The sequence below is a fragment of the Ixodes scapularis genome, unplaced genomic scaffold (genome assembly GCF_016920785.2).
Source record: "Ixodes scapularis isolate PalLabHiFi unplaced genomic scaffold, ASM1692078v2 PGA_scaffold2__306_contigs__length_199485367, whole genome shotgun sequence".
Taxonomy (NCBI): Eukaryota; Metazoa; Arthropoda; class Arachnida; order Ixodida; family Ixodidae; genus Ixodes; species Ixodes scapularis.
Genome location: NW_024609857.1, coordinates 100,724,407 through 100,747,866, shown reverse-complemented (window position 1 = coordinate 100,747,866; position 23,460 = coordinate 100,724,407). Strand labels below are relative to the sequence as shown.

General features: G+C 45.6%; 1 protein-coding gene across 1 annotated transcript in view; it reads right to left on the bottom strand.

The window, feature by feature from the left end:
- Nucleotides 1-1,082: 1,082 nt before the first annotated feature.
- The window catches only part of LOC120846180 (proto-oncogene tyrosine-protein kinase ROS), a 614,259-nt gene continuing 591,881 nt past the window's right edge, over nt 1,083-23,460 (bottom strand). The window contains exons 31-44 of the mRNA XM_042291966.1: nt 22,684-22,860; nt 20,281-20,591; nt 19,547-19,767; nt 18,777-18,878; nt 18,179-18,320; nt 17,069-17,231; nt 16,924-16,988; nt 15,836-15,965; nt 15,071-15,168; nt 12,680-12,877; nt 10,933-11,067; nt 9,263-9,423; nt 3,892-3,983; nt 1,083-2,360 (exon numbers count right to left, since the gene is read on the bottom strand). Coding sequence (XP_042147900.1) covers nt 1,740-2,360; nt 3,892-3,983; nt 9,263-9,423; nt 10,933-11,067; nt 12,680-12,877; nt 15,071-15,168; nt 15,836-15,965; nt 16,924-16,988; nt 17,069-17,231; nt 18,179-18,320; nt 18,777-18,878; nt 19,547-19,767; nt 20,281-20,591; nt 22,684-22,860 — 2,616 coding nt within the window. The 3' untranslated portion in view covers nt 1,083-1,739. The remainder of the gene's footprint in view (nt 2,361-3,891; nt 3,984-9,262; nt 9,424-10,932; nt 11,068-12,679; nt 12,878-15,070; nt 15,169-15,835; nt 15,966-16,923; nt 16,989-17,068; nt 17,232-18,178; nt 18,321-18,776; nt 18,879-19,546; nt 19,768-20,280; nt 20,592-22,683; nt 22,861-23,460) is intronic.

Below are 23,460 nucleotides of genomic sequence, written 5' to 3'. Positions count from 1 at the left end.
TTTTTTTTATGCAAAGGGTTATTTTATTTATGAACAGTTGCAATTAAAAGAAACCAATTCTAATCACTGAAAAAGTTAATAACTTAATTTTTTGTAGTGTATTAACTGAAATAACCAGTCAGCACTGCCCATACCTTACCCATTACATCCAATCCGAAGCCAACTGGCCAGCCTGTCGCGCATGCGCACACGCGTCGAACCTCAATACAAGGTTCGTCGAACATTCCACCAAAAGTTTGAAAAAGTCGAACCTGGTCGAACTCAAACCTCGGCCGGTTCGCGACACCCCTACCTGCAACCGACTATAGCGGAGTTGAACGCGTGCCCTCTCTCTCGTTTTACCCCGCCGAATTTCCTGGATGTACGAAGAGGGCGCTGCGGTCGTGCAAAATGGCGCCGCCCTGACAGTGCTAAATGGAATGGTCTATAGTCGAGTGCTCCAAAGTGATGGGTATTCGACTTAGGGCATGTCTTGCAATCTTTTGTGTTGCGGATGCTGTTTTTCAACTCGTTGGGAACTGTTTTGCCCCGCATTATAGCATCCGCCAGTGCGGCAATGCCGAGGGAAAGCGGCACTGAACGCCACCGATAAAAATCGGAGGGTACCCAAAATATTGTTTCAGTTGACAGAGACTGAATTTTCCTTCAGGTTTTCTGTCGTTTTAGATGCAGCACACAGAAAATATGTTTGGCGTTTCATGTCGTCCACAACAATGAAATATGATGTGCACAATATACTTTAGTTGAGCGCGTTGGTGATAAAGTTAAATACAAGATAGAACGAAACATAAAGGCCAGAGCACACTATTTGTGCCTTAACATTTAAACTGCTCCCTCTTTAAGAAAAGATGTATTTCTTTTATTGCAGAGAGAGAAAAGCATGAAGTTTAAGAGCTTTGCCTCTTTCTATATCAGCTTCAATTAATCACCACAAGAGTGTGTTATAACTACCTCAATTTTGGGGGATACTGAAGCTTAGCAACATCATCAGCTGTGACCTGTTCAATTTAAAACAGCCACTTTAGAGCAAGTATCTTGATCCTTGTGTACGTGCTATTTAAATAAATTACTTTCACTGTCAGTCAAATGTTTGAAGAAAAGTTTTACTGTATGCAGAGGTTGTACTTCAGGGGTTCTGGTTGTAAATTGAAGTCCATCTCAGAGTGAAGGCACCCATTGACACAGAGGTTTGTATATATATACTATACGTATACACTATATACAAATTTTATATTCCTTCTTGAAAATTAGACTGCACTACTATAACAACAACCATGCAAGAGAGGCATCTAAACGAGGCACGCTAGGTCTAATCCAAAACACTGTTAGTACTTATGACTTCTAGATTGTTGACATAATATATTCTACAACGGGATTCGTGCTTGAAAGCAAAAACAGCGCACCACGATACAATCACTTCCCATCACTGACACATTTCTGTAACACAATCATCCTCAAAGTAGGAGGCTCCACTGTACAAGTCTGTTCATGATGCGTACTATGAGATGACAATGTTAAGGCTTCTTCTTCATAACACACTTACACATACTGCACCTCACTCAAACACAGTTTAAATACTCTCACTGTACAGAGTCCACCATTCCTATATATATATATATATATGTACACATTTATCTATACAACGGCAGTTGGTAGAACACCTCCCACTTTCCTTCACAGTTCGGATTTAGCCACGTTGCACCAGGCTGCACAGTTTTGCGTCGCCACACGAAAGGAACTCAGCACCACGAAGACTTTGGCATGTAGTCCAGTTCCATGCCCGACGCGACCGACAGCGAGGAAATGCCGCTGCCGCTGTTCCGGTGACTCGCCGATGCGGATTCCTCGCCACTTGTCGTGCACGGCGTGCAAGGAGCCGTTGAAGACGCTGACAGCGACCAACCTTCGACGGGCGCGTCAGCACGACCACCGCGGGTGAAGATCTCTTTCAGAGTCTCTATAGGGTCGTACTTCTCGACCAGGTCCACCTCAGAGCCACTCCTAGGAGACTTCAGGAGTGCGGAGGTGATTGTGGGCGACAGCCTCCCGTCTTGAACAGGATCGCCACTTTTGCTGTGGACCGTATCACTGACAGGCACTGGGGGCGGCGAACTGCTGGGGAAAATGTGCGTGTAGGTCTGCACGTGGCCGCAGTTCAAGGGAGAAATGGCAGTGGGCGTGTTGGCATCCGCATACAGCAGAGGCTGGATGTGAGGGGGTGGCAGCGGGAGAGGAACTTCGTAGCCGTCCGCGTCGACGGTTGGTTCGTTGTCGCGGAGAAGTTGGAGGTACCGCGACGTTTCGGCCGCCCCCGCGGGGGACTGCGGGGCCGAGTATTTTCCACAGTGCAGAAACGGAATCTGGGAGTGGAAACAATGTTGAAGCGTTTAGGCCAGTCGTTCTCAAATGGAGGTCTGCAGACCTTTTAAGTCTTCTGAAATCCTTCTTAGGTCTCCCAAAGCCCTCAACCACCAATCAAGCCGAGCATTAAAACTTTTTTTTTTTTATTGATGCTAGCTGTTTTACAGAGCTGAATACATTGAACCATTCACATTGAGTCCGTAGGGTTGAGTATTCTCCATTTCAAATTGTCAAAGTTTGTTTGTGCAAAATTAGTTGGCTTCGATTGCCCTTTTGTCATTGTAATTGTTCAATACCCTCTTTATCACTTCCGTCGATCTAGAAGGGGTCCCGGGACACCTTTTGGATCGATGGATAGAAAAACTTGTCACATGAAGGGTTTTAACTATCATTAAAAAGGTCTCGAGCTTTCTTGGAATGCAGGATTCAAGATTAAACTATGAGGGATGATCGGTTTGAGCGATTTGGCGAGCTATGAGGCTTTCGAACTTCGAGCTTAGGCAGATAACTGTTTGAACAAAATTAAGTTACTATAACCATAGCTTGTCAAATACATTACTAGGGTCATGAGACTATTGCTATATCATCAGGAGCAGATATCAATTGAACATCATTATTAGCATCACATTTCCTATTTTCATCTAGACTCAAATTATTTAAAGTTTTATAAGATATTTATGTTTGTGAATAACGAATCACTCGCAAAGTTGGCTATGATGCCAAGTACCGAACTCGGGTCTCTGAAAACAATCGCACCTGTCGATTCGCCAATGCCTTCAAACTGCAACGAACATGCATTAAAATGCTAATTTGCTGGTTTGCAAATATCAGTGGTAAATGTTCTCCTAGTATTAAAAATATTAGACATCCTATGATGTCCCACGGTTGGACAATTCATACCACTATTTCTCATCTCTTTTCAGGAAGAACAGGATTAGGCTACAATTAATACGGTGGGCGAATATTGGCACCACCGGCTGGGCTACAGCACCTTGTTTTGGAGAGTTACAACTGATCACCTCGCTAACACCAACTCCCCTCTGAATGCCTCTGGCCCCGATGGTATGAAATAAATATATATCCAGCTTCCATAGCTTCGTGTTATACCCACCATGCACTACGAAATTTTGGTATGATGATGACTAAAGAGCTACATCACCCCAGATATATTTTTACTTTGCCATGGAACTATGGTAGTACTAAGTTACCAAAGCCCCAAGGTGTCCAGAAAGGTAGTCTTCTATTCATAACATCATAAAATGTTTATAACTCCAGACAATAAGCATCTAAAAATCTAAAAGTGTAACACAGTGATTAATATTAATCTTGGAATGCACTTGCAAGAATCAAAGATGAAGCTTGGGCTCATGTGACAAAGGAACGAAGACTGCTGTACGTGAACAAGGTAAATATTTATTTTAACTCAGTGCTCTGTAGGAGTCTTTTTCATTTTCTTAAGCTTCCACTTGTGCCTCTCATAAAAGCTAGGGCCAAACGAAATGAGCATGATTCCAAGTGAACACCACACACCTGAGCCATTGCTGGATCACTACAGATGCTGTCCGTCTCCTGAGAGAGCAGGAGCGAATTTTGCTCTGGGATGCTCAGAGTCTTACTGGGACCTGTTCAAAAGAAAGTCTTGAGTGACTGGACTCCAGTGGCACGACTGCACAGGTCTGAGGCAATCTGTGGCCATGTATGCATTGTGCAACGAGGTCTGTCTACTAAATGAGTATACAGTTGCCAACCGATTTTTCGGACTTTGATAATTCGGACTTGTTCGATATTTCGAACCTAAAGGAGGAACCGTGACTTAGCCCATAGAAATAGTGCATATTCACAAGCAATGTTTCGGACAGCTTGAAGTCCGAAAGCTTGATTGTTTGGCAAAATCGTTGTGAGCGATCAGCGGGAAACACCACTAAGAAGCAGCCATTTCGAATTCTATTTTGGCTGCAAATGGATTGGCTTAGTTTGGCAGCGCTGCTTGAGTACTCCTGGGTCCTACCGCTAGGTGACGCTGTACGGCTTTTTTTTTCTCTAGCTGCGCGTCATTATCATCATCGTTGTTTCCATTTTGCTTCGTTCATTCGTCATTGCAGTCATGGACTTGCACCTCTCATCTCGACTCGGTAAATCATGTTTTCGTACAGCGCTGGCTTGGATGTCATTGCCCCACCTGTTCTTCCGCCACCGCGATCTGTTGCTGAGAAGCGCAGAAAGTACAGTAGAACCTCGTCAATACAGTCTCGGTTAATATGTTTTCCCGGCTGTTACGTTCAGAAATGCCAATCCCATTTTACTTCCATAAAGATACATGTATTAGTTTCCTGCCTGTTACGTTTGCTTTCCCAGTTATTACGTTCAAAAGTGTCAGCATAGCGGCACCTCGGCGCACTGGGCGCCACGCTGGCTTTGAAACGAAGCTAGCAGAGCAAAGCCGAACCATGCAATGCGGATCGCATGGCATGCATGGGCACGCAGAAGACGCCCGTGTTCCCTTTGCTCTTTTTCCCCTCTCCTCCGTCTCTCTGTCTCCTCGTTGTGCTTTGCCGAGCTCTGCCACAGCTTCCCATCTTACCTGGGTGTGACCTTGGAGCACTGCTCGGACGGGGAGCGAGGCTGGTGAGGCGGCAAATGCTTGCTCTCTCTTTCATCTGTCCTCTTTTTCTGGCACGAGGTGCACCCGAATGCATGCTGCGCTTCTAGTTTCTGTTCCACTCGATCGTGTAAACCGTGGTGTTTCGGAGTATGTGCACTTTGTGCCTACTGACGACAGTCATGGCATCGCGAAAAAGGAAGGCGTTTTCTTTTAAAGAGATATACTTCAGACGGTGCATCGCAATCCCAGCCGGAAGAGATCTCACATCGCAAGAGGCCTCGGACTTGCGCCATCAACTTTAAACAGCATTGTCGCCAAACGAAAGTAGATCGAGGCGTTACCTCTGAGCTGCAGAGCATAGCGGACATCGTGGCCGACCTCACTACTGCCAACAACAAAGAAAGTGTTGAAGACGTCGAGCAAGAAACAAACGACTAAGCGGCGCCCCCGTTCGCGGACGCGATTGTTGCGTTGGACACCTCGCGCTGCTACTTAAATATTCATGACTGCGCGGAGAGTGAGAGGACTGCGGCTCTTGGAGAAACAGCTTTTACTGCTTAACAATAATTCGAAGCGGCAGGCGGATATTACGCGTTTTTGTGATCATGTCTGAGACCTCAACAGTTCTGTAATTGCACATAAAATAAACCATTGTATAAGAGCTGCTTTCTATCTCATGTAGCGCCCCCCTAAGTGTTGTTGGTTGTTACGTTTTCCCGGATGATAGGTTTTTTTTCCCCCGTGGTCTCCTGAAAAACATATCAACAAATTCTACTGTAAAAAACGAGACGCGCGGGCGTAACCTGAAGCAAGGCACTGTTTACGGCTTTTCAAAGCCCGCTTAGACATAATAAAGGCAAGTTTTTTAATCTACTCATTTTTCGGACTGCTCTATCATTGGGACGTTTTTTCAGTCCCTGCAAAGTCCGAAAAATCGGTTGGCGACTGTACCTAAGCATTTTATCTATCAAAATACAATGTGCATTCCTATATAGTCTATTGGTAGTGGTAAGCGAATTATTAATCCCTGTCGTGTGCGACGTGTACTATTCACGAAGAGGTTTTGGATTGTAATTTCAGAGACACAAAAGCACTCATGCAGAGTTCATAGCACAACTTCAAAAGTAGCTCTCCCCATTTCAGGAAACAAACGTTTTGTCGCAGGGGGAAGTAAACTATGCTTTGCATATGTCTAATGCTTATTAACCCTTCAGTGATGTAACCTACAAGGCCCAAATGTAAAACGAGAAAGGCAAGTGACAGTTAATTTTTTGTCTTTTTACAGTTGCCAACCGATTTTTCGGACTTCGCAGGGACCGAATAATAGAGCAGTCCAAAAAATCAGCAGCTTAGAAAACTTGCCTTTATTGCATCTAAGCAGGCTTAAAAAAGCCGTAAATAGTGCTTTGCTTCAGGTTATGCCCGCACGCCTTGTTTCAGGTTACGCTTCCGTTTTCGTTCAACAACTTTCTTTTAGCTTGAGAGCCGCTGCCTCCTTTTCTAGCATTATGGTTGAGTACTTTCTGCGCTTCTTAGAGACACAACACAGCGGCAGAAGAACAGATGGGGCAATGACGTCCAAGCCATCATAGTCCGAAAACATGATCCACTGAGATGAGATCGAGATGAGAAATGCAAGTTCACGACTGCAATGGTAAATGAACAAAGCAATATGGTAACAACGGTGATGATGGTAATGACGCTCAGCTAGAAATAAAAAAGTCATAGAGCATCACCTAGCGCAGTACTACTCAAGTAGCGCTGACAAACCAAGCCAATTCATGTGCGGCCAACATAAAATCCAAAATGGCCGCTTCTGAATGGTGTTTCTCGCAGATCACTCGCAACGATTTAGCCCGAAAAATAAAACTTTCAGACTTCAAGCTGTCCTAAACATTGGTCGTGAATATCCACTATTTCTATCAGGTAAGACATGGTTTCTCCTTTAGGTCCGAAATATCTAACAAGTCCGAATTATTGGCGTCCAAAACATCGGTCGGCGACTGTAAATAATTTTTGTGAATTGATCAAATCAGTTACTATGTATATCAATTGTTAAAAATAATGTTTTTAATCCTAGTATTATATGCATCACTAGGTAGGTCGCTAGGCAATGACCAATAAAGTTCCATCTCTTGGAAAAAGTCAAGTTGAATTTGTTGTATAAGCATTTAGATACCAGGAAGCTGGTCTGCCTCAAAGGGTGCTTGATGTCTACAATGTAGATGAAAAATTTAGCCAGTAAACTACGACTGCTAGTCCGAAGTCTCTAACATATGTCACACTGTAGTAATACGTGAAAGCTGACTGGGTACAATGTTCATTCAGATCAAAATGGGCAGAGGTGGGAGTCAAACCCATTCAGAGGGAATTTCAGTCCATTTCCAGAAACACAACGTATATAAATTTAGAAAGAATTTCTCTCACTAAAATATATCAAATGATGGATAAAAAAAAGTTGATCCAGTAATTTTTCCCATATAACTAAAATATATCCGCTTTTAAACTAACCCTTTTTAGATTTAGATGTGACACTTTATGATCATTATATGTGACTTCACCAAACTATATTCATATCAACATTTCTAGATCTATTTGTAGGGCTTCCACACTAATGATAAACCTGCACAACCCCAGACATAATGAATGCAATGTTTCAATTACCACCACCAACCCTCCATCACCTGTAAGCTGTTAAGCCAAAAATGAGAAGCATTTGCAGAAAAAGAATAAAACAGCAGAGGTGGTTAGTATAAAAAAGATTGGTAAAAAGATAAGGAAGAAAGACTGAATAAAATGTAGGCATAAAATGCACTTCACATTGACTAAGACTAAACAACAATTGATGAGCTGAATTTCAAACTAAATGATGTAAACATTCTAAAGTGACATTTGATGTTTATCACATAGTGTTTCTGGGAGCCTCAAGATCCAAGCTGTGCCAAGAGTGGCCTCTGCTCTATTTCACCAAGACAAGCTGCTTTCTTACAAATGGGCTGTGGGAATCTCATTATGACACAGAAACAATCTTTCAATTTTTGTCCTTTCACTACAGTCTGGCTCCGAAGCACTTTTCCAAACAGTAAGAACTGCATAGTGCATGTTTTCATACTTGAAAAATTTCCACTTTGAAATCTCTTTTCAACGAGTCAAAATCTGTACTTAGATACTCATTAAATATTAAAAAAAACAATCTCATTTTGCTTGTGGGGCTCAGAGGTTCAGACATGGTAAAGGGTAATATCACTGGTCACTAGACCTTGAGCAGTAGACCACTCAGTCATTCCTGAAAACAAACATGAACACATAACTGCAGAGTGGAGTAAATACACTGATAGAAGAGGAGAGCAGTGCAGATGCAGTGGGGTGCAGGAAATTGCGAGGGTGCGGGTCATGCTATGTGTGCCGCATGCAATGTGCAGAGGTGCGAGTGGTGCATGAGCTGGGGTCCAAAGCGAAGCATCTACCTGGTTCAGGTGACCTTACAGGTGGTGGGTAATGTTCTCCCTGGTAGCCTAAATTGTCAATGCCACCTACAGTGCCAAAAAATACACGACCCCAAAAAAAAAATTTTTACTGCAAATTCTTCGAGACATCCACGCTGAAATATTTTATGAGGATGAGGACAGATAAATGTGCTACTTTTTTGTGGTCAGTTACACTGTCTTAATTCCATAGATCTCTTTCAAGTTCTCATATATGCATATTGAAGATCATGCAGTTGTCTCCTTTGAAATTTTATATAAAACTGTATATATATAACTGAAATTTTATATAAAACTGCAAATATAAAATGTGCAAATAACACTAAGTGACCTCCCAAAGTGCTCAGGTCTTCTGCACTGTTTTGGATGCTGAATAAAAAAAAATGGTATAGGGCATAAGTGAATTACATACCTAAATAGTGCTGTGCAATGGGAACAAGGAATAGTTCAACCAAAGTGTACTATCTAAAACTTGCATCTTATTCCTTCATAATTCAAAACTATAGCAATCAACACAGTTACATGATTAGTGCAAACACACTACCAGTGATTTCATAGGCTCTGCTCCTACAGATTTGCTATAACAAACAGCCATTATCATGCAACAATGCCTCTAGCTCTGAATCTACCTAAGATGCAAGTGCCTAAACATTGTGCGCTTGTGCTAGGAGCTTTTCCATGGATACTGTCGCGACGACACCATTTAGCTCGAGACGGCAACGTAAATTTTTAAGTGTTGTGAGCAGGCTATTTTAATAATGCTTAAAAAGATGTATGTTGTGAAAAGAATAATGTTAGCAACAAACTTCCATACCTGTGAATGCATGACCAATGTAGTTGTGATTGTGGACAGCTGTTGTCATGTTTGCAAAGGATTGATATTTCTCTCTCAGCAGCTGCAATGTCTCCAGGCAGAATGCAAAGTCTGGTCTCTCCTCCGGATTGTAGGACCAACACCTCAGCATAAGGTCGTGGCTGGAATGAACGGGTAACAATGAGGTGAACATGAACTTTTTGGCCTATGAACAAATTAATGCCAACTTTGCCCCCAAGTTACTACAAACAGCAAGTGACAGTGCTACAAGATTGATTTCTTGCTTACAACCAAGGTACATTACAAGGATTCTCCTTCTGAACCTTAAGGAAACACTGCATGTACAACAAAACAATATTTTTTTTAGAGCGCAGCTCTTAGGCGCCCGTTCCCGGCTTGAGCGGCATCGCCGTCGGCGTAATCGCACGGTGCATTATGAGTAAATTTCCCCGCTAAATCTAGCGGGAAAACTTGCCCGCTAAATCTAGCGGAAAAATTTCCCTGCTAGATCTAGCGGAAAAATTTTCCCGCTAAATCTAGCGGAAAAACTTCCCCACTAAATCTAGCAGAAAAAATTCCCCCGCTAAATCTAGCGGAAAAAATTTCCCTGCTAAATCTAACGGAAAAAATTTCCCCGCTAAATCTGGCGAAAAAATTTCCCCGCTAAATCTAGCGGAAAAAATTTCCCCGCTAAATCTAGCAGAAAAAATTTCCCCGCTAAATTTAGCGGAAAAATTTCCCCGCTAAATCTAGCGGGGAAATTTTGGTCACGTGACCAGCGTGACCTGGGGAGTCACGTGACCCCACCAAGGTCACGTGCCCTCAAGGGAGGGGGGGGGGGGGGGGAAAGTCACGTGACACCCCCCCCCCCCCGAGAACACGTGGCCCTCAGTACCCTTCCCTCCTTCTCCTCAAGAGCTGCGCTCCAATTTGGCGTTACAGGAAGTTGTAAACGGCTTTCACTTTTTATCTGCCCAGATAGGTTATTTCTGTCACAGGATAAACTTTTGCTGGAAAAAAAAAAAAACTAAATTAAATGCCATATTTACATTTCAAGACACACCTTGCGTTCGGAGCGATCATGTCTGCTCGCGCTCACTGAATAAAAAATTACAGCTCCTTGGAAGCCAGGGTCACAGTCAATGCAAGATAGGAGTCTTTTGTCAGCCTCCCATTGGCTAGTAGGAGTGTGAAAGAGAGGTACACCAACCATATACCTCTTTTTTGCACTTCCCCTAATATTGAGAAAAGGCAGAAGAGAGAAAACTGCAGAGGAGGACTGGACCATACATTCTATCCTTATAGTCTGTCGTAAATTAGGAAGGTAAGCCGAGGGGAAGAAGCTTCACCCTGAACTCTTTCCACTTTAGCAGAAGGGATGCTGGAAAGGAGAGGAGGAAACCGCCAATCATGGCAAGAAAAAGGTTTTGAGGGAGGAGCTTTTCCTCCGTTCTTAGGTTGCAACAGACTATAGCTTCGTCTAGATTGCGCCCCGTGACATAAATATTGCACCTAATTTTTTATTTTCCAATATACGCAGACTAGTATCCAGACAGTTTAAAACAAAAAAACAAGTTTTTGTTGAGCAGCAGTGTTCTTTTAGTAAACCTATTGTATACCTAGAAGCGAGAAAACAAATCCATTCATCAAGTCAGAAGTCAAAGGCTCACAGGTCATCAGGGCAGTAGTCGGGGTTGTCCAGCCGTCCTCCCTCACGCACATAGTGGAGGACTTCTAGGTTGGTCCTCGCAGGGTAAGGCTGCTGTCCCATGGTCATCACTTCCCACAGGAGCACCCCAAAAGCCCTGCAAAGGAGATCACTCAATGAGCAAGGTGGAGAAAGTGTTTGGTGAAACTAAGTCGGCATTTGTAGTCATAGTCTGCTGGAAAAGTTAAACTGGATATCATATGTGGCGGTCCACCGGCCTACCAAGCAGCAGATAAAAGACGACGACGTTACTCGTCGATACGAGCCCGGTGGCACGAGAGAATAAACAGAACGTTTTTACCTAAGCTCGGAGTCGGTCACACCATCTATTCCGTCCACAACATCGAACGCGCTACAAAATGGTGACCCGGACGTGATGATCGGCTCCGAGCACCTGCCATCCAGGGGAACGTTCTCCGCGGCACGGGACACGGCAGCGGCTTGGGATTTGGACGATTATGCAAGAACACATCTCCCTCGGCCCCCGCATCCGGATCCTCCAACACTGCCTCCGCACCGTCGCGTCTGCCGCCGGCATCTCCCAGCAACGGGTTGCGACCACCTCGCTCACCCCGCCGGCACGGCAAGTCTACGTTCTTTGGCATTTCCACCACTGCCGCAGCCCCTGGTGTCGCCCCGGCAGTCGTGCCCATCTGTGTGGTGTGGTGCTAGCCTGGCACGGTCGCGTGCTGCCACAATATGTGGGGCGTGCCGCACCGCGCCACGCTGGGGCATGGCAAGTCACGGCGGACCATACTGTTCTTGACAAGACACTTCGCTAACCGACCAGGGCCTCTTTATCGCTGGTCATGGATTTCCCTCCGCTCGGTGCGTCACCTCCAAGGATGACGCTGTATCGGTCCCACAGCTGACCGCCATGTCCCTTGGAGCCCGAGCTGCGACGGAGCCCACTCCACATTGGCTGCACAGCACGAACGCATCGCTGTGCCCTTTCTCTGCTGCCGCATTGCTCCAATAAGCCTGACTTCAGCGTCAAGTCCCTGCGTGGTTTGCGCAGGCTGTCTTCTGCACCACTCTCTGCCACGTCGTCCGGCTCGTATCACTAGCCAACGGCAACAGCCCAACTCACTTGCTGCTGCCGCAACCACTCAATCGCTCCGTCCCCTACAGGCTGCATAGCTGCAGGCGACGGCTCTAGGGGGGGAGCTCTGTGGCGGTCCACCGGCCTACCAAGCAGCAGATAAAAGACGACGACGTTACTCGTCGATACGAGCCCGGTGGCACGAGAGAATAAACAGAACGTTTTTACCTAAGCTCGGAGTCGGTCGCACCATCTATTCCGTCCACAACATCGAACGCGCTACATCATACACCATGAGCACTCGTATGCTACACCCATGTGGGTTCTTTCAGACTGACATGACAATCCAGGAGGGAAATCGGTGACTGACTGTGTTAATACACTGCAGCTGAGAGCATGCGGAACAAAAGCTTGCACTGCAAATCCCACGGCTGCAGATCTTTGCCCCTGCCCGTTTCGATCTGGACAAGCATCGCGCCGGTACGTGGTTGTGTGCAACTACGGCGTGATGCATGTTAAAGACCCTGGGCTAGCAGTGGCACTGCACTGGCTAAATTTCTCCTCAACAGCGGACACGCCAGACGCCCGTTGGGGCCGACCAACTTCCTGGCGTCCAAACAAGCGCACAACGCAACGTTTGCCTGTCCAACCGAAAGACGACCCTCACCAGACGTCCGAGTGCTTGGTGAACACTCCGTCCACCAGCGACTCAGGGGCCATCCAGCGCACGGGCAGGAGGCCCTCTCCCTCCTTGCGGTAGTAGTCGTGCTTGTAGATGTCGCGGGCAAGCCCAAAGTCACCAATCTTCACAATGCGCAGGGAGGGGTCGACACTGGAAACCAGGCAGTTCCTGGCCGCAAGATCCCTGTAAGCGGTACCAAAAATCTCGGTCACGAAACTGGGCTTTAAATAACCTTCGATGACGCAAGCTGGCACCCCGATGCTCCAGAACAAAAACTGTAGAGCCCTTCCACTTCATGTGAAGATGGAGGACCAGCGAAGCCGTTATTTTTTCAATGTCTAGGACAATGCATAGAGGACGACTTCTAGGACGACCTCAAGGACAATGCCTGGAACGACCTCTCGGACAACCTCTTGCACGACTTCTAGGACGACCTGGAGGACGAGGCCTAGAGATGATAACAAGGGATCAGGACCTCACTATCTAATAATGCCAAGGAAGACTGACTGACGCTGGTTGCTCCCTATTTTTATTTTTATTTATTCATACATGCCACGACCACTGGGGAGTTTTCTGTCAACATCCGTGGACGCATTTTTTTCCACATCCTAGTCCATAACAGCTTCGCTGTAAAAAGTGTTTGTAGAAAAGAACTAAAATTGTTTAACAATGAGACTCATCATAGAGTTAGTTGGTGCTTGATGCTCGGGAAAATTGTTAGCACCAGCACAGACACGGAGAAGGGGACACGGAATAAGCGCGCCTGTCCTCCTTCTGTTCATGTCCGTCTCTGTTTGCACTTATGAGTTTCCAGAAGGTTGTCGTTTATTTTTCTGCCTTCACTTAGGACAGGTAAGAGAACATATGCCTGGCTCAAAATAAAATAACAAAAATTAAAATGCTGCTATAGTTACCTCAAGAGCTAAGGAAATCAAAAACAAAGTGGAATACAGTGTAGACCGCATATAACGTATGTCGCGGGAGTCCCGAAAACCCGCACTACAAGCGGTACCGCGTTATAACCCAAACATCAATTTTTCAAGCCAAAATACATGCCATGAGACAACTTACCTTTGTAAAAGAATTTATTTCATGTTAGATAAAAAATAAAGCTTAGTTTGAGGAAGTCTTTATTTTACCAGACTAGTACACTTCTCTCTCAAGTGTGTCACACATTTTGAAGGAAATGAGCAACTTTCGCCTGGCGCAGCCTTTTAACGGCGTCGCGGGTTGCGGACGGACGTTGCGAGAGTTCAGGATTGCTAACCCTAATCACTTTTCTCCGATGAAAACGCGTGAAAATTCGCATCCTTTATACGGTACGCGCCAGTAATACCTTCAACTTGAGCACAGGCATGAAATGCTCCCAATAAGAAATCCGAGCGATGTTCGAAAACACAAATGCTTAGAAAGCACCACTGTAGTCGAAGTAAACAAACACGACGAAACGGGCGTTTCTGCCGTCTTGAGAGTGCCGCCACGACATCGCCGCACGAATAGGTGGATCTTCCCTTCTAGTCCGTGCTGGGTTATCATAGCGACACACAACAAAAATTCACAGTCAAGGGTAGCACTTTTACGCGGAACGACGAACTACAGCCCACTGTAACGCCGTCTACGTCGACAATCACAACCGACGCAATGTTTGCGGATAGAAGCAGCCGGCCCGCGACCGGCATGCAACGCGGGCGAACACTTCTCCTCGACCTGCGATTGGTCTGTCGTTGCGGTTGTTTCCAACCTTTCCAACGCAGTGGAGGGACCACGTGGGAGGGACGCACGCACGTGAACAACACGTGCGTGCGTCCCTCTGTCGCTATGGCAACTGAAGCCTCTCTCTTCGCTTCTCCCCGTTTCTTCAAGCAACCTCCTTGCCTTGCGAGTGCCGCTTGCGGCTCGCGCCGTTATCTAGTGTCGCACAGGGAAGCGTGCTCGCTGCGGCGGGCTTTTCCAGAAACCGCACTATAACTGGTATTTCCCTTCGCGCGCCTGCATTTTAAGCGGTATGTAATTACATGGAGTTCTATGGGAGGCGAACCGGTGGTTTAAAAAGCCGCGTTATACCCGGTCCTGCACTATAAGCGGTTACGTTGTAAGTGGTCTATACTGTATGTACGAAAAGACGGGAAACATGCAAGGAGCAACGACTGGAAACAAAAGAAAATTAGGGAGTTCCAGTGGGCAAGAAAAATATATACTAAAAATGCACCCCGAGAATGAGTGATGCTAACCAGGTTGGCTCTTATCACCGTTACCTTCTTCACAGGGTGCCATTCTATGGACATCTGTCTTACAAATAATGCAGCCAGATTCTTCCTACATTCCCAAAATTAGATCTATGCTGCAGCTCAGTGAGGAATCTGAGGAAACTCTTACCTGTGCACGAAGTGCATGTCTTCGAGGTACTTGCAACCTTTCGCAACGTCTACGCAGATGCTCAGAAGATCGTTCAGAGAAAGAGGGCCGCGATCACCCTGGAAAAAAGTAATGGCATAGCCCAAACAAACTCACTGAATCGATCTATGAATCCATACTAAAGTAACTAATAAAACTCTTAAGTCGTGACACCAACAATTTCTAGAAGAGTGAGCAGGGATCAAAAATGAAACTCGTTGGATGAATAATACACGAAAATCTATGACAACAATTTTGTAAACGAATCTTTCAAAATTTCAAATTTCTTTATTTAAAACAGTAGAATTACAATATTAAAGGAAAAAAAAAAACTTTCAGCACTTTGGTGAAGAAGGAAGACCAGCGAAGCTGTACTATGGTGGGACGACCTCAAGGACGGCGCCTAAAGGACGACGTCTAGGATGACATCTAGAACGACCTCAAGGACGACTTCTAGGATGACGCCTAGAGGAATTCAGCAGTTCCACTCTGGTGAAAACCAGAGTGGAAAGGCTGGAAAGGTTGCCGCCATCTACGAGCGACCAAGGGCAATCAGACAACCGGCAAGCTGGTTGTCTGGTTGCCGACATCGCTCATAGATGAGGGTAGCTGTACAAAGTTTTGCGTCGAGAATTGTTTGCCCACAGACACGAAAATGGGGAAACTAGCCCTTAACAGCTCTGCCGTAAAAAGCTAGCGACCTGTCAAACTTCCTAGAGTGAGACACGAAGAGCTTTCATTGCTTACAACTGATGGTCGACTGTTCCTGAGGTAAGAGAGCAGGTCCCCTCCTTCCATAAGCTCCAAGATGATGAAGTAGAGGCTGTTATCTAGAGAGATTCCCAGCAGTCGCAGAATATGTTCATGCTTGAAATTGCTGCAAAGAAAGTGGTGCCGTGTGTCACACTTTCTCATTCTACAGCTCTTACCTGAACTAGATCTAGCAGAATGGTTCTGAAGCCTAGGAACAAAAAAAACGCTTCACAAAATTAAGAACTTTGTGGTTTAAAAAAACTTAGCCACCTCGCAGTTCTCTGCAAAGTAATGAAGTAGAAATGCTATGGGAATTTCTTAGTATTCCCCTTAGGCATGCTATGAAATGTTATATTTTACAATCCCCTGTTTGAAAATTCACTCCCCAGAGAATGATTAAATAACAAAGTCTTAGGCACCAGGTTAAGAGCTTAGTCTAAACCCGAAAATTCCAAGCATATGAAATGGAAAACCAATGTTCCTAAAAAATCTTAAGATTTCCCCTGGCCAGCAAACACTTCACTGATGTTTAACCTGTAACAGGGGCTCCGGAAGTACATATGATGTGTGGAGGCAACGTCTAGGGGCTCATGTCGCATTGTGTAATTCACCCCTCTCTCTCTCTCTATATGTATATATACATACAGAGAGAGAGACTGGAGCAGTGAAGCAAAGTACTGCATCGTGACACTAACGAGTGCCGACAGGGAGCGCTTCAGTAGTCGCAGCGCAGCAAAGGCTCCAACGTGGTATAGCCTGGTGTTGGAACTTTCCACACATGGCTTGTCTTTCGCGTCAGACTAGCCTGTGGCGCCTCGTCGCCTATGGAGTGCAGCTTCAACATGCAACAGTGTCACAGGTGGTGGAAGGGGAGAAGATGTGGGGGGTCAGAACAACTTTGAATGTGAGGACATGCCCCCACTGGTTAAGAACTTGTGGGGGTGACAGCCACCACTTCCCCTTCCCCCCCCCCGATTCCGGAGCCCCTGACTTGTAAACATGTTTCCTCTGCCTTTCCAGATAATCAAAACATGATGCATTCAAATCTTCCTTAACTATCTCCATCTAACTCCCATGCATACCTCATCAACTTGGCTTCCTTCAGAAATTCAGCTTTTTCCTGGTCAGTGGCTCCTTTACGGAGAGTCTAGAAAGGACAGAAGTAAAAAAAGTTTGCAACTTCCTCTCAATAGTTATGCAAACTAGTATGCTAGGAAGAAATCATACCTTCACGGCGACCTTAGTGGGCGGCAAACCTTCGCCACCGAGATCCTGCGCGATTCCTTCGAAGACCTCCCCAAAAGCTCCGCTGCCCAGAAACTTTGTCAGTATGATCTGATCCTTTTCAATAAGGGGCAGGGAAGCAAGATCCTCATCCGAAGGTAAATCCCTGCAGAGCAAAAGTAATATGCATGTGTCAGATCATGCATTATAGTTTGCTTGTGCAAGAATCCACATGACTATTCTCTGTTTCACCCTGTATTAAACTGCAGAAGATGCTACGAACCACTGAAGCCAATTCGATGCCATGTAAATGTCATGGCTTCGGAGAGGGGTGCAGCAACGTGCGAGGACCCTGTCGTAAAAGTCCGTAGGAACGCCCACCCAAAATGAACAAATAAATGGTGAAAAACATGGGGTGGGCTATCTTTGGAGATGCCAGAGTAAAACTTTATCAAAAATAAATGATAAACACCTGGGCACCTGCTACAAACCATGTGACACAGGGAATGATACCGCAGATCGCGGACACGGCAAATTTGTGTTTCACGATGCGATAAACACATGATAATTAGCTACGAACTCCTCTGTCATGGGAAAAGGATGCCGCAGGTTGCAGACACAGCAGATTTGCGTTTCACGGTGCAAAGGACCCATGGAAACCCATCAAGAACTCACAGCTCACGGGAACAGATACCGTAGATCGCGGACGCAGCTAATTCAACTTTCATGGTTGAATCCAACTCGCTACAAACTTGTCTGCCCCGGAAACCAATATTGTGCGCGGAGATCGCAAAGGAAAACGCGACAACCCGCTATGAACTTGCTTGTCAAACGTACCGGTACCGCAGATCGCGTGGTTGATCCGATTCTTGTTGGGCATTGCATGACGTCCGATGGGAATCGGGGTGGGCGATGTTTCAGAATTTTTATGTTACAGATATTTAGCCAGAAAAATGGGATGGGCGACCTCTCGAGGGAAAGTGTCCTTGCAAGGATTTTACGGTAGTCCCGTGATACTTTTACAGCACTGAATTGGCTAGGGTGCTTGTAGCGTCTACCTGTGGTCTAACGTTAGGTGAAGCAGAGTATACCAGTGACAGCTATGATACTTGCCCCAAAGCATACAGTGCATTGTTTTGTTGAATAAAGTTGCCATGATGAGGCAGTTCACTGAGGGTCGCGAGCTCCAGGTCAGGACGTAGGTCGCGGCCATTGTCCTGAAGCACCTTCTTTTCATTTGCTCTTCTTTTGTGAACTGGGGAGGGAGAAAGTTGTACATTTCTACATCTTCATAGCACCCACATCACAAAGCAGAATACTACTATCACCAGCCCAAATAACAAAGCAGAACCTGTCTACTACACCCCTCTTTCGTTTTCGTACCCTTAGTCACCAGCACGCTCAACCACAAAAAAAGAACTGTTAAAATGCTTACACATAAATGGCATCTACCTTTACGAACTATGTTGTCAAACTAACATAGTTTCTATAGTGCAGCAGCCCTGAACTACTACAAGGGTATGCCAATTGCATCTATCATCTCATTCCCACATGTTTTCGCACAAAGGAGGAGCTAGAGGAAGTCACTTGCTCATGAATGTAGTAGCTCTAAAAACTGCAGAAACTATGATAGCCTTAAGAATGCAGTACAAAGTTAAAAAAACTATAATGGGTATAGGGTCACTTGAAATTCCCCATAGCTCAGACTCACCTATGTACAATGATGCCAAGATAACACCAGCAAAGAGGAAGACTCCCAAGACGGAGAACACAATGATGGTTTTCAGTGGATCATTCTCGACACCTAGAATCGCTGAAACGACAAACCACAAGTTGTACTTTGAGCAATATATATACTAGGGTAGTAATGAAGTGAGTAGCATTTAGCTTATTACAAAACCCGAGTGCAGTGGATGCATCAAAATAAAAAAGGAAACTGCATGAGCTTGACAGCCTGGCAAGATACCCCAAGATTAATAACGGGTTGTCACATTTTTATTGCACGAATGAAATCACAACGAAGATGCTTATGCAACAGCCTTTCTCTAACAGTGACTGAAAATATACATGAAACATTAATTTATGCAGTATCTACATCTGCACTCACTCAAAATAGCTAGAGGGCAATGTTATTCCCAGAGTTTAGACACACATGTCAGGGATCGGCCACATCCCTGCAGTACACAGGTGCCTCAAAGGAAAAGTTTCTAATACAATCTCGAGCAACAGCTTGAGCGAGCGAACCTTTTGATACTCCGTGCACGGGCTAAAAATGTGATGTCACGACGCATTCTTCACACTCGATTGGATCGGCGGATGATTAAACATGCATAAAAACACAGAGAATGCCATGACCTCGCACTTTCCGAGGCGCTTGATTGGCCCCACTGGCTCGTAGCATAGGTAGCACTTGGACATAAGAAGAAACAGAGTGTATGTAGTCTTAAATAGCAAACAAAACAGGTAGGCAGAGCAGATTACCTCCAGCTTCAGGCAGCAGGAAGAGTTCGCTGGCGGCGCTGAACTGTCCTTCTCCATATTCATTCATGGCCCGAACCCTGAAGACGTACTGGTTCTGCGATGGAAGATTCCGGATGATCCAGTGGTTGTTCGTGCTGTTGTAGGCCGTGATCCAGTCTGACTCCTGCCGCACACTCTGGGTGCTACCGTCATCTTGCTGCTCGATGACCTCACTCACAGTCCTGAAAAGCAAGACAAGATGATAATAACTTAGAGGCAAATTTATTTATCTATACTACACCTAACATTCAAGACTGCCTCAAGCAGGGTTATGCAAAAGGTATAAAACACTCATTGTAATTCAGATTAAAACAAAATACTACCAAATTTAAAGCAAAATTAGTATAGTCACGTCCTGTTAATACGGACGCCTCAGTTCCCAAGAAAAATAGTCTGTAGTGCAAGTCGTCCCTAATAAGGAATCAACGCGTGACAGCTCCTGCCAAAAGTAGGGGGGCAAGAGAGCATAGGTGGCTTTTACCTCTGGATGTTACATGACGCCCCCAGAGGTGTAGCCAAGTGTGGAGGGACACGCCCCTACGATGACCAAAACCAAGAGACGCTATTGGACGGAAAGGAGGGCTGACTAACTGCCGTTTTGGCCTCCAGAAGCTTCCTGCCCCCATGCCCTCAACACTACAGCAACGAAAAACGTCCCAGAACGGGAGCATTGCTGCGCAGAGACGCACACTCACCTGACTTGTAGCTCGTAGACAAGGACCTCTCCCCCGTTGCGCGGCACCTCCTCCCACTCGACCTGGTAGAGGTCTCGGCCGAGGTTGACCACGCCGGGGCTCTTGGTCCGGTCGGGACTGTCGCCCAGCGTCTGGAACGCAAAGTGCCCGGAGCGGGGCCACGGAAAGGTGTCGTTCAGCGAGCTCCTGTACGTCAGCACCATCCGTAGCGAGTAGTCCGTCTTCGGCAGGAGCTTGCGCAGTGGGTATATGTAGGTCCGGTTGGGCTCCGTGGCTTCGCTGGTAAAGTAGCGCCACTCCGACGTGCTGGGCTGAATGCATAGAGTTAAAAAAAGCAGTGTTATCAGCATTTGTTGAGCCTAGGTACGAACCACACGTGCGAGTGCGGGAGAGGAGCTGCTGCCCGCATTGCTACTTCAACCCTGTGAGCTTAGAATTACACTGTATGGCAATAGCAACGTGTAAGGCTAAGAGCTCTACAATAGGCAAGGCAGTGTGTCTCTCCTTTCATTATTAATGTGTCAGCATTAGTACCCCCTTGACAGCAAAAGGCTTATGCCATCCGTCTGCGGATAAACCAGTGGAAAGGGAAGCATGCCGTGTTGAGAGGAGGTGAGTAGTGAAGGACAAAGGTGAGATGGAGGCAACTTCATGAAGCAGAAGCCAGTGCGCACATGGAAAACCGGAGAACAGTGAAAACAGCGTCGAGCAGCGGATGCCACTACTAAACGTGCAAGGCGTGTGATTGAGACAGAGGAGCGGAAGCAGCGCCTAGCTCGGCTGGCCAAAATGCGGCGCAAGAAGCGGCAAGCCGACGTGGGTCTGCATGCAACAGAGGCTGGGGCTCAGCCAGCAAGCCCTTTTGCCGGAAAATATTACAAGAAGATCCATTGGTGGATACTTAGGGAATGCGTTAGCATGACCCTTGGGAAACACCACACATGTCCCTTTTTGGGGAACGCTAACAGTGATTCCATAACGAAGCCAAAAAGAGGGCAGCAAAAAATAGAGGAAGCAAAAGAGAAAGCCAAATCAGAAAAGTGAAGAGGTCAGCGTTAGCATCGTCCAAAGGGGGATATGAGTGGCGTTTCTCAAGAGTCATGCTAATGCATTTTTTCGAATTTATCAAGAACACAATTTGGTAATCTATATTTTGCAAGTATTTGCAGACAGTTCATAAACTATAGCAAGAAAACTACTGCAAACAATGTTGCCCGATTTCAAAATATGTACTTAATTTGCACTTTGGAGCACATTCACTTCAGGTGGGAAGTGTGCAGAATTTATTGGAAACCATATTCCTTAATAAAGTGTGTGCATGCATTTAAACTTGCTTTGTGCAAACAAAGGAAGTGTCAAGTTCTAGGTTCCATGCCTGTAACATAGAAAATTTGACAGCAACATCTCTCGATGACTGTGCAAAGAAAACTAAGATAACAACTTCGTGGATACCAAAGCCAAAAGTACAAAAAAGATGATGATCTAATTACGACTTTTCAGGTTAATATGACATATAAATGACAAGCAATATAATCACAGCACACAACTACAGTAGACTCTCTTTAATTTAAACTCCAGGAAGCAGTGACGTCACAAGGATGGGGCGGAGGGAGGGGGGGGGGGGGGGGGGGGGAACGGATTGCTCAGAGTGCAGCGCTCAGGAGGGTGCAGCTGGGCAGTGAAAGAGAAGGGGAAGGGCAGGGGTGAGGGGGATGTCACGAAATATGATATTACAAGATAAAATTATGATTTGGCCATATGAAGGGCTACACATGCAAAGCAACTATTTTATGATTCCTCGACATAGGCCTATTGATCATAAGCAGGTATGCAAACATAAAACATTTGTTAAATGTATGGCACAAGTTAATTTATCTCTCAAAAATGTTGTTTATCGTGGACTGTTTAGACAGCAAGTGACAACTCAAAACAGAATTAAGTTTGTTCATCAGGCCAAGAAGTGTCTAATATGGACTGTTAGGACGGGGACACATCAGTGATGAAAACGGGCACAGCGCGGCAGCTTTCATAGCAGCTTGTGCAAACAGTGTGACGTGGACATATGTCATGCCACCAAGTGACAGCATTCGCGCAAGTTGCTATGGAAATTTCCACGAGGTGCCCGTTTTCGTAGCCCGTGTGTGCCCTGTGCACTGCAGAGAAGCAACAACCGCAAAAGCAAGCTCGGTGGGTGTTGCCTCTCTGCAGTGCACCGGTGCTCGGAAAGAAGCACACTCAAAAGGGCCGCAAGAACAAAAAGTATGAATTACACGAAAACGCCCTTGAATTAAGCAGCTAATGAATACATTGAAACATTGCGGGATAAAAATTTTGAAATTAGTCTGCACTAACCAGAGCTATGAAATATCCGAGTTTGAATTACTGCGAGCCAACTGTACTTACCTTCAGGTACTCCACTCTGTGACTCAGAATGACGTGGCTCCCAGGAGCCGTCCAGGTAAGGTCAATCTCTCGCGACGTTGATCGTGCGAGAGTGAGGTTGTTTGGAAGCTCGTACGTCGACACAGACCTCGTTTCGCTGTCGCTGTGCATGTCCCCTCCCCGGGAGTAAGCCCGTACCTGAGAAAAGAGAATGAAATCATTACAGCCCTCATGCTGATATTAATTCCCATACGTCATTCCTGAAAATATTCAATGGCAATTCCAGAACTTCTCCAAGCATCCATAACTTTTCAGACTGAGTAGCCGGTATCCATTTCTCAGGCTTAAAGGGGTACTCCTGCGATTTTTGAGCTACCTCAACTAACTATATTTTCTGACTCCCCGGCCTTTACCCTTTCCGGTATGCTATTTAGTATCGCAAAATTCATAATAGTTATTGCGAAATCGGCAAATGAAGTTGATGCAAAAACCAACATTCAAATATACCCGCACTTTTCAGTGCTGTGACGTCAGTGGAAGGCAAGCTTGCCAGCCGAGCGAGCAGTCTAAAAAATAGAATCAAGGAGTGAGCTTTCAAAGCATTCATTTGACACCATGAAACTGCTTCGAATCAGTTGGGAACAAATTCTACAGTCAAAAGAGTGAACCCCGGCACTTCCAATGACGTCTCTTTTTCGTTGTTGCAAGTAGAGACTTTCAGTTTGAAAAACACGGCGAGGACCAAAATTGTAAATTCAATAACTTTGTGAAAAAAAGTTATTTTGACCTAATATTTGG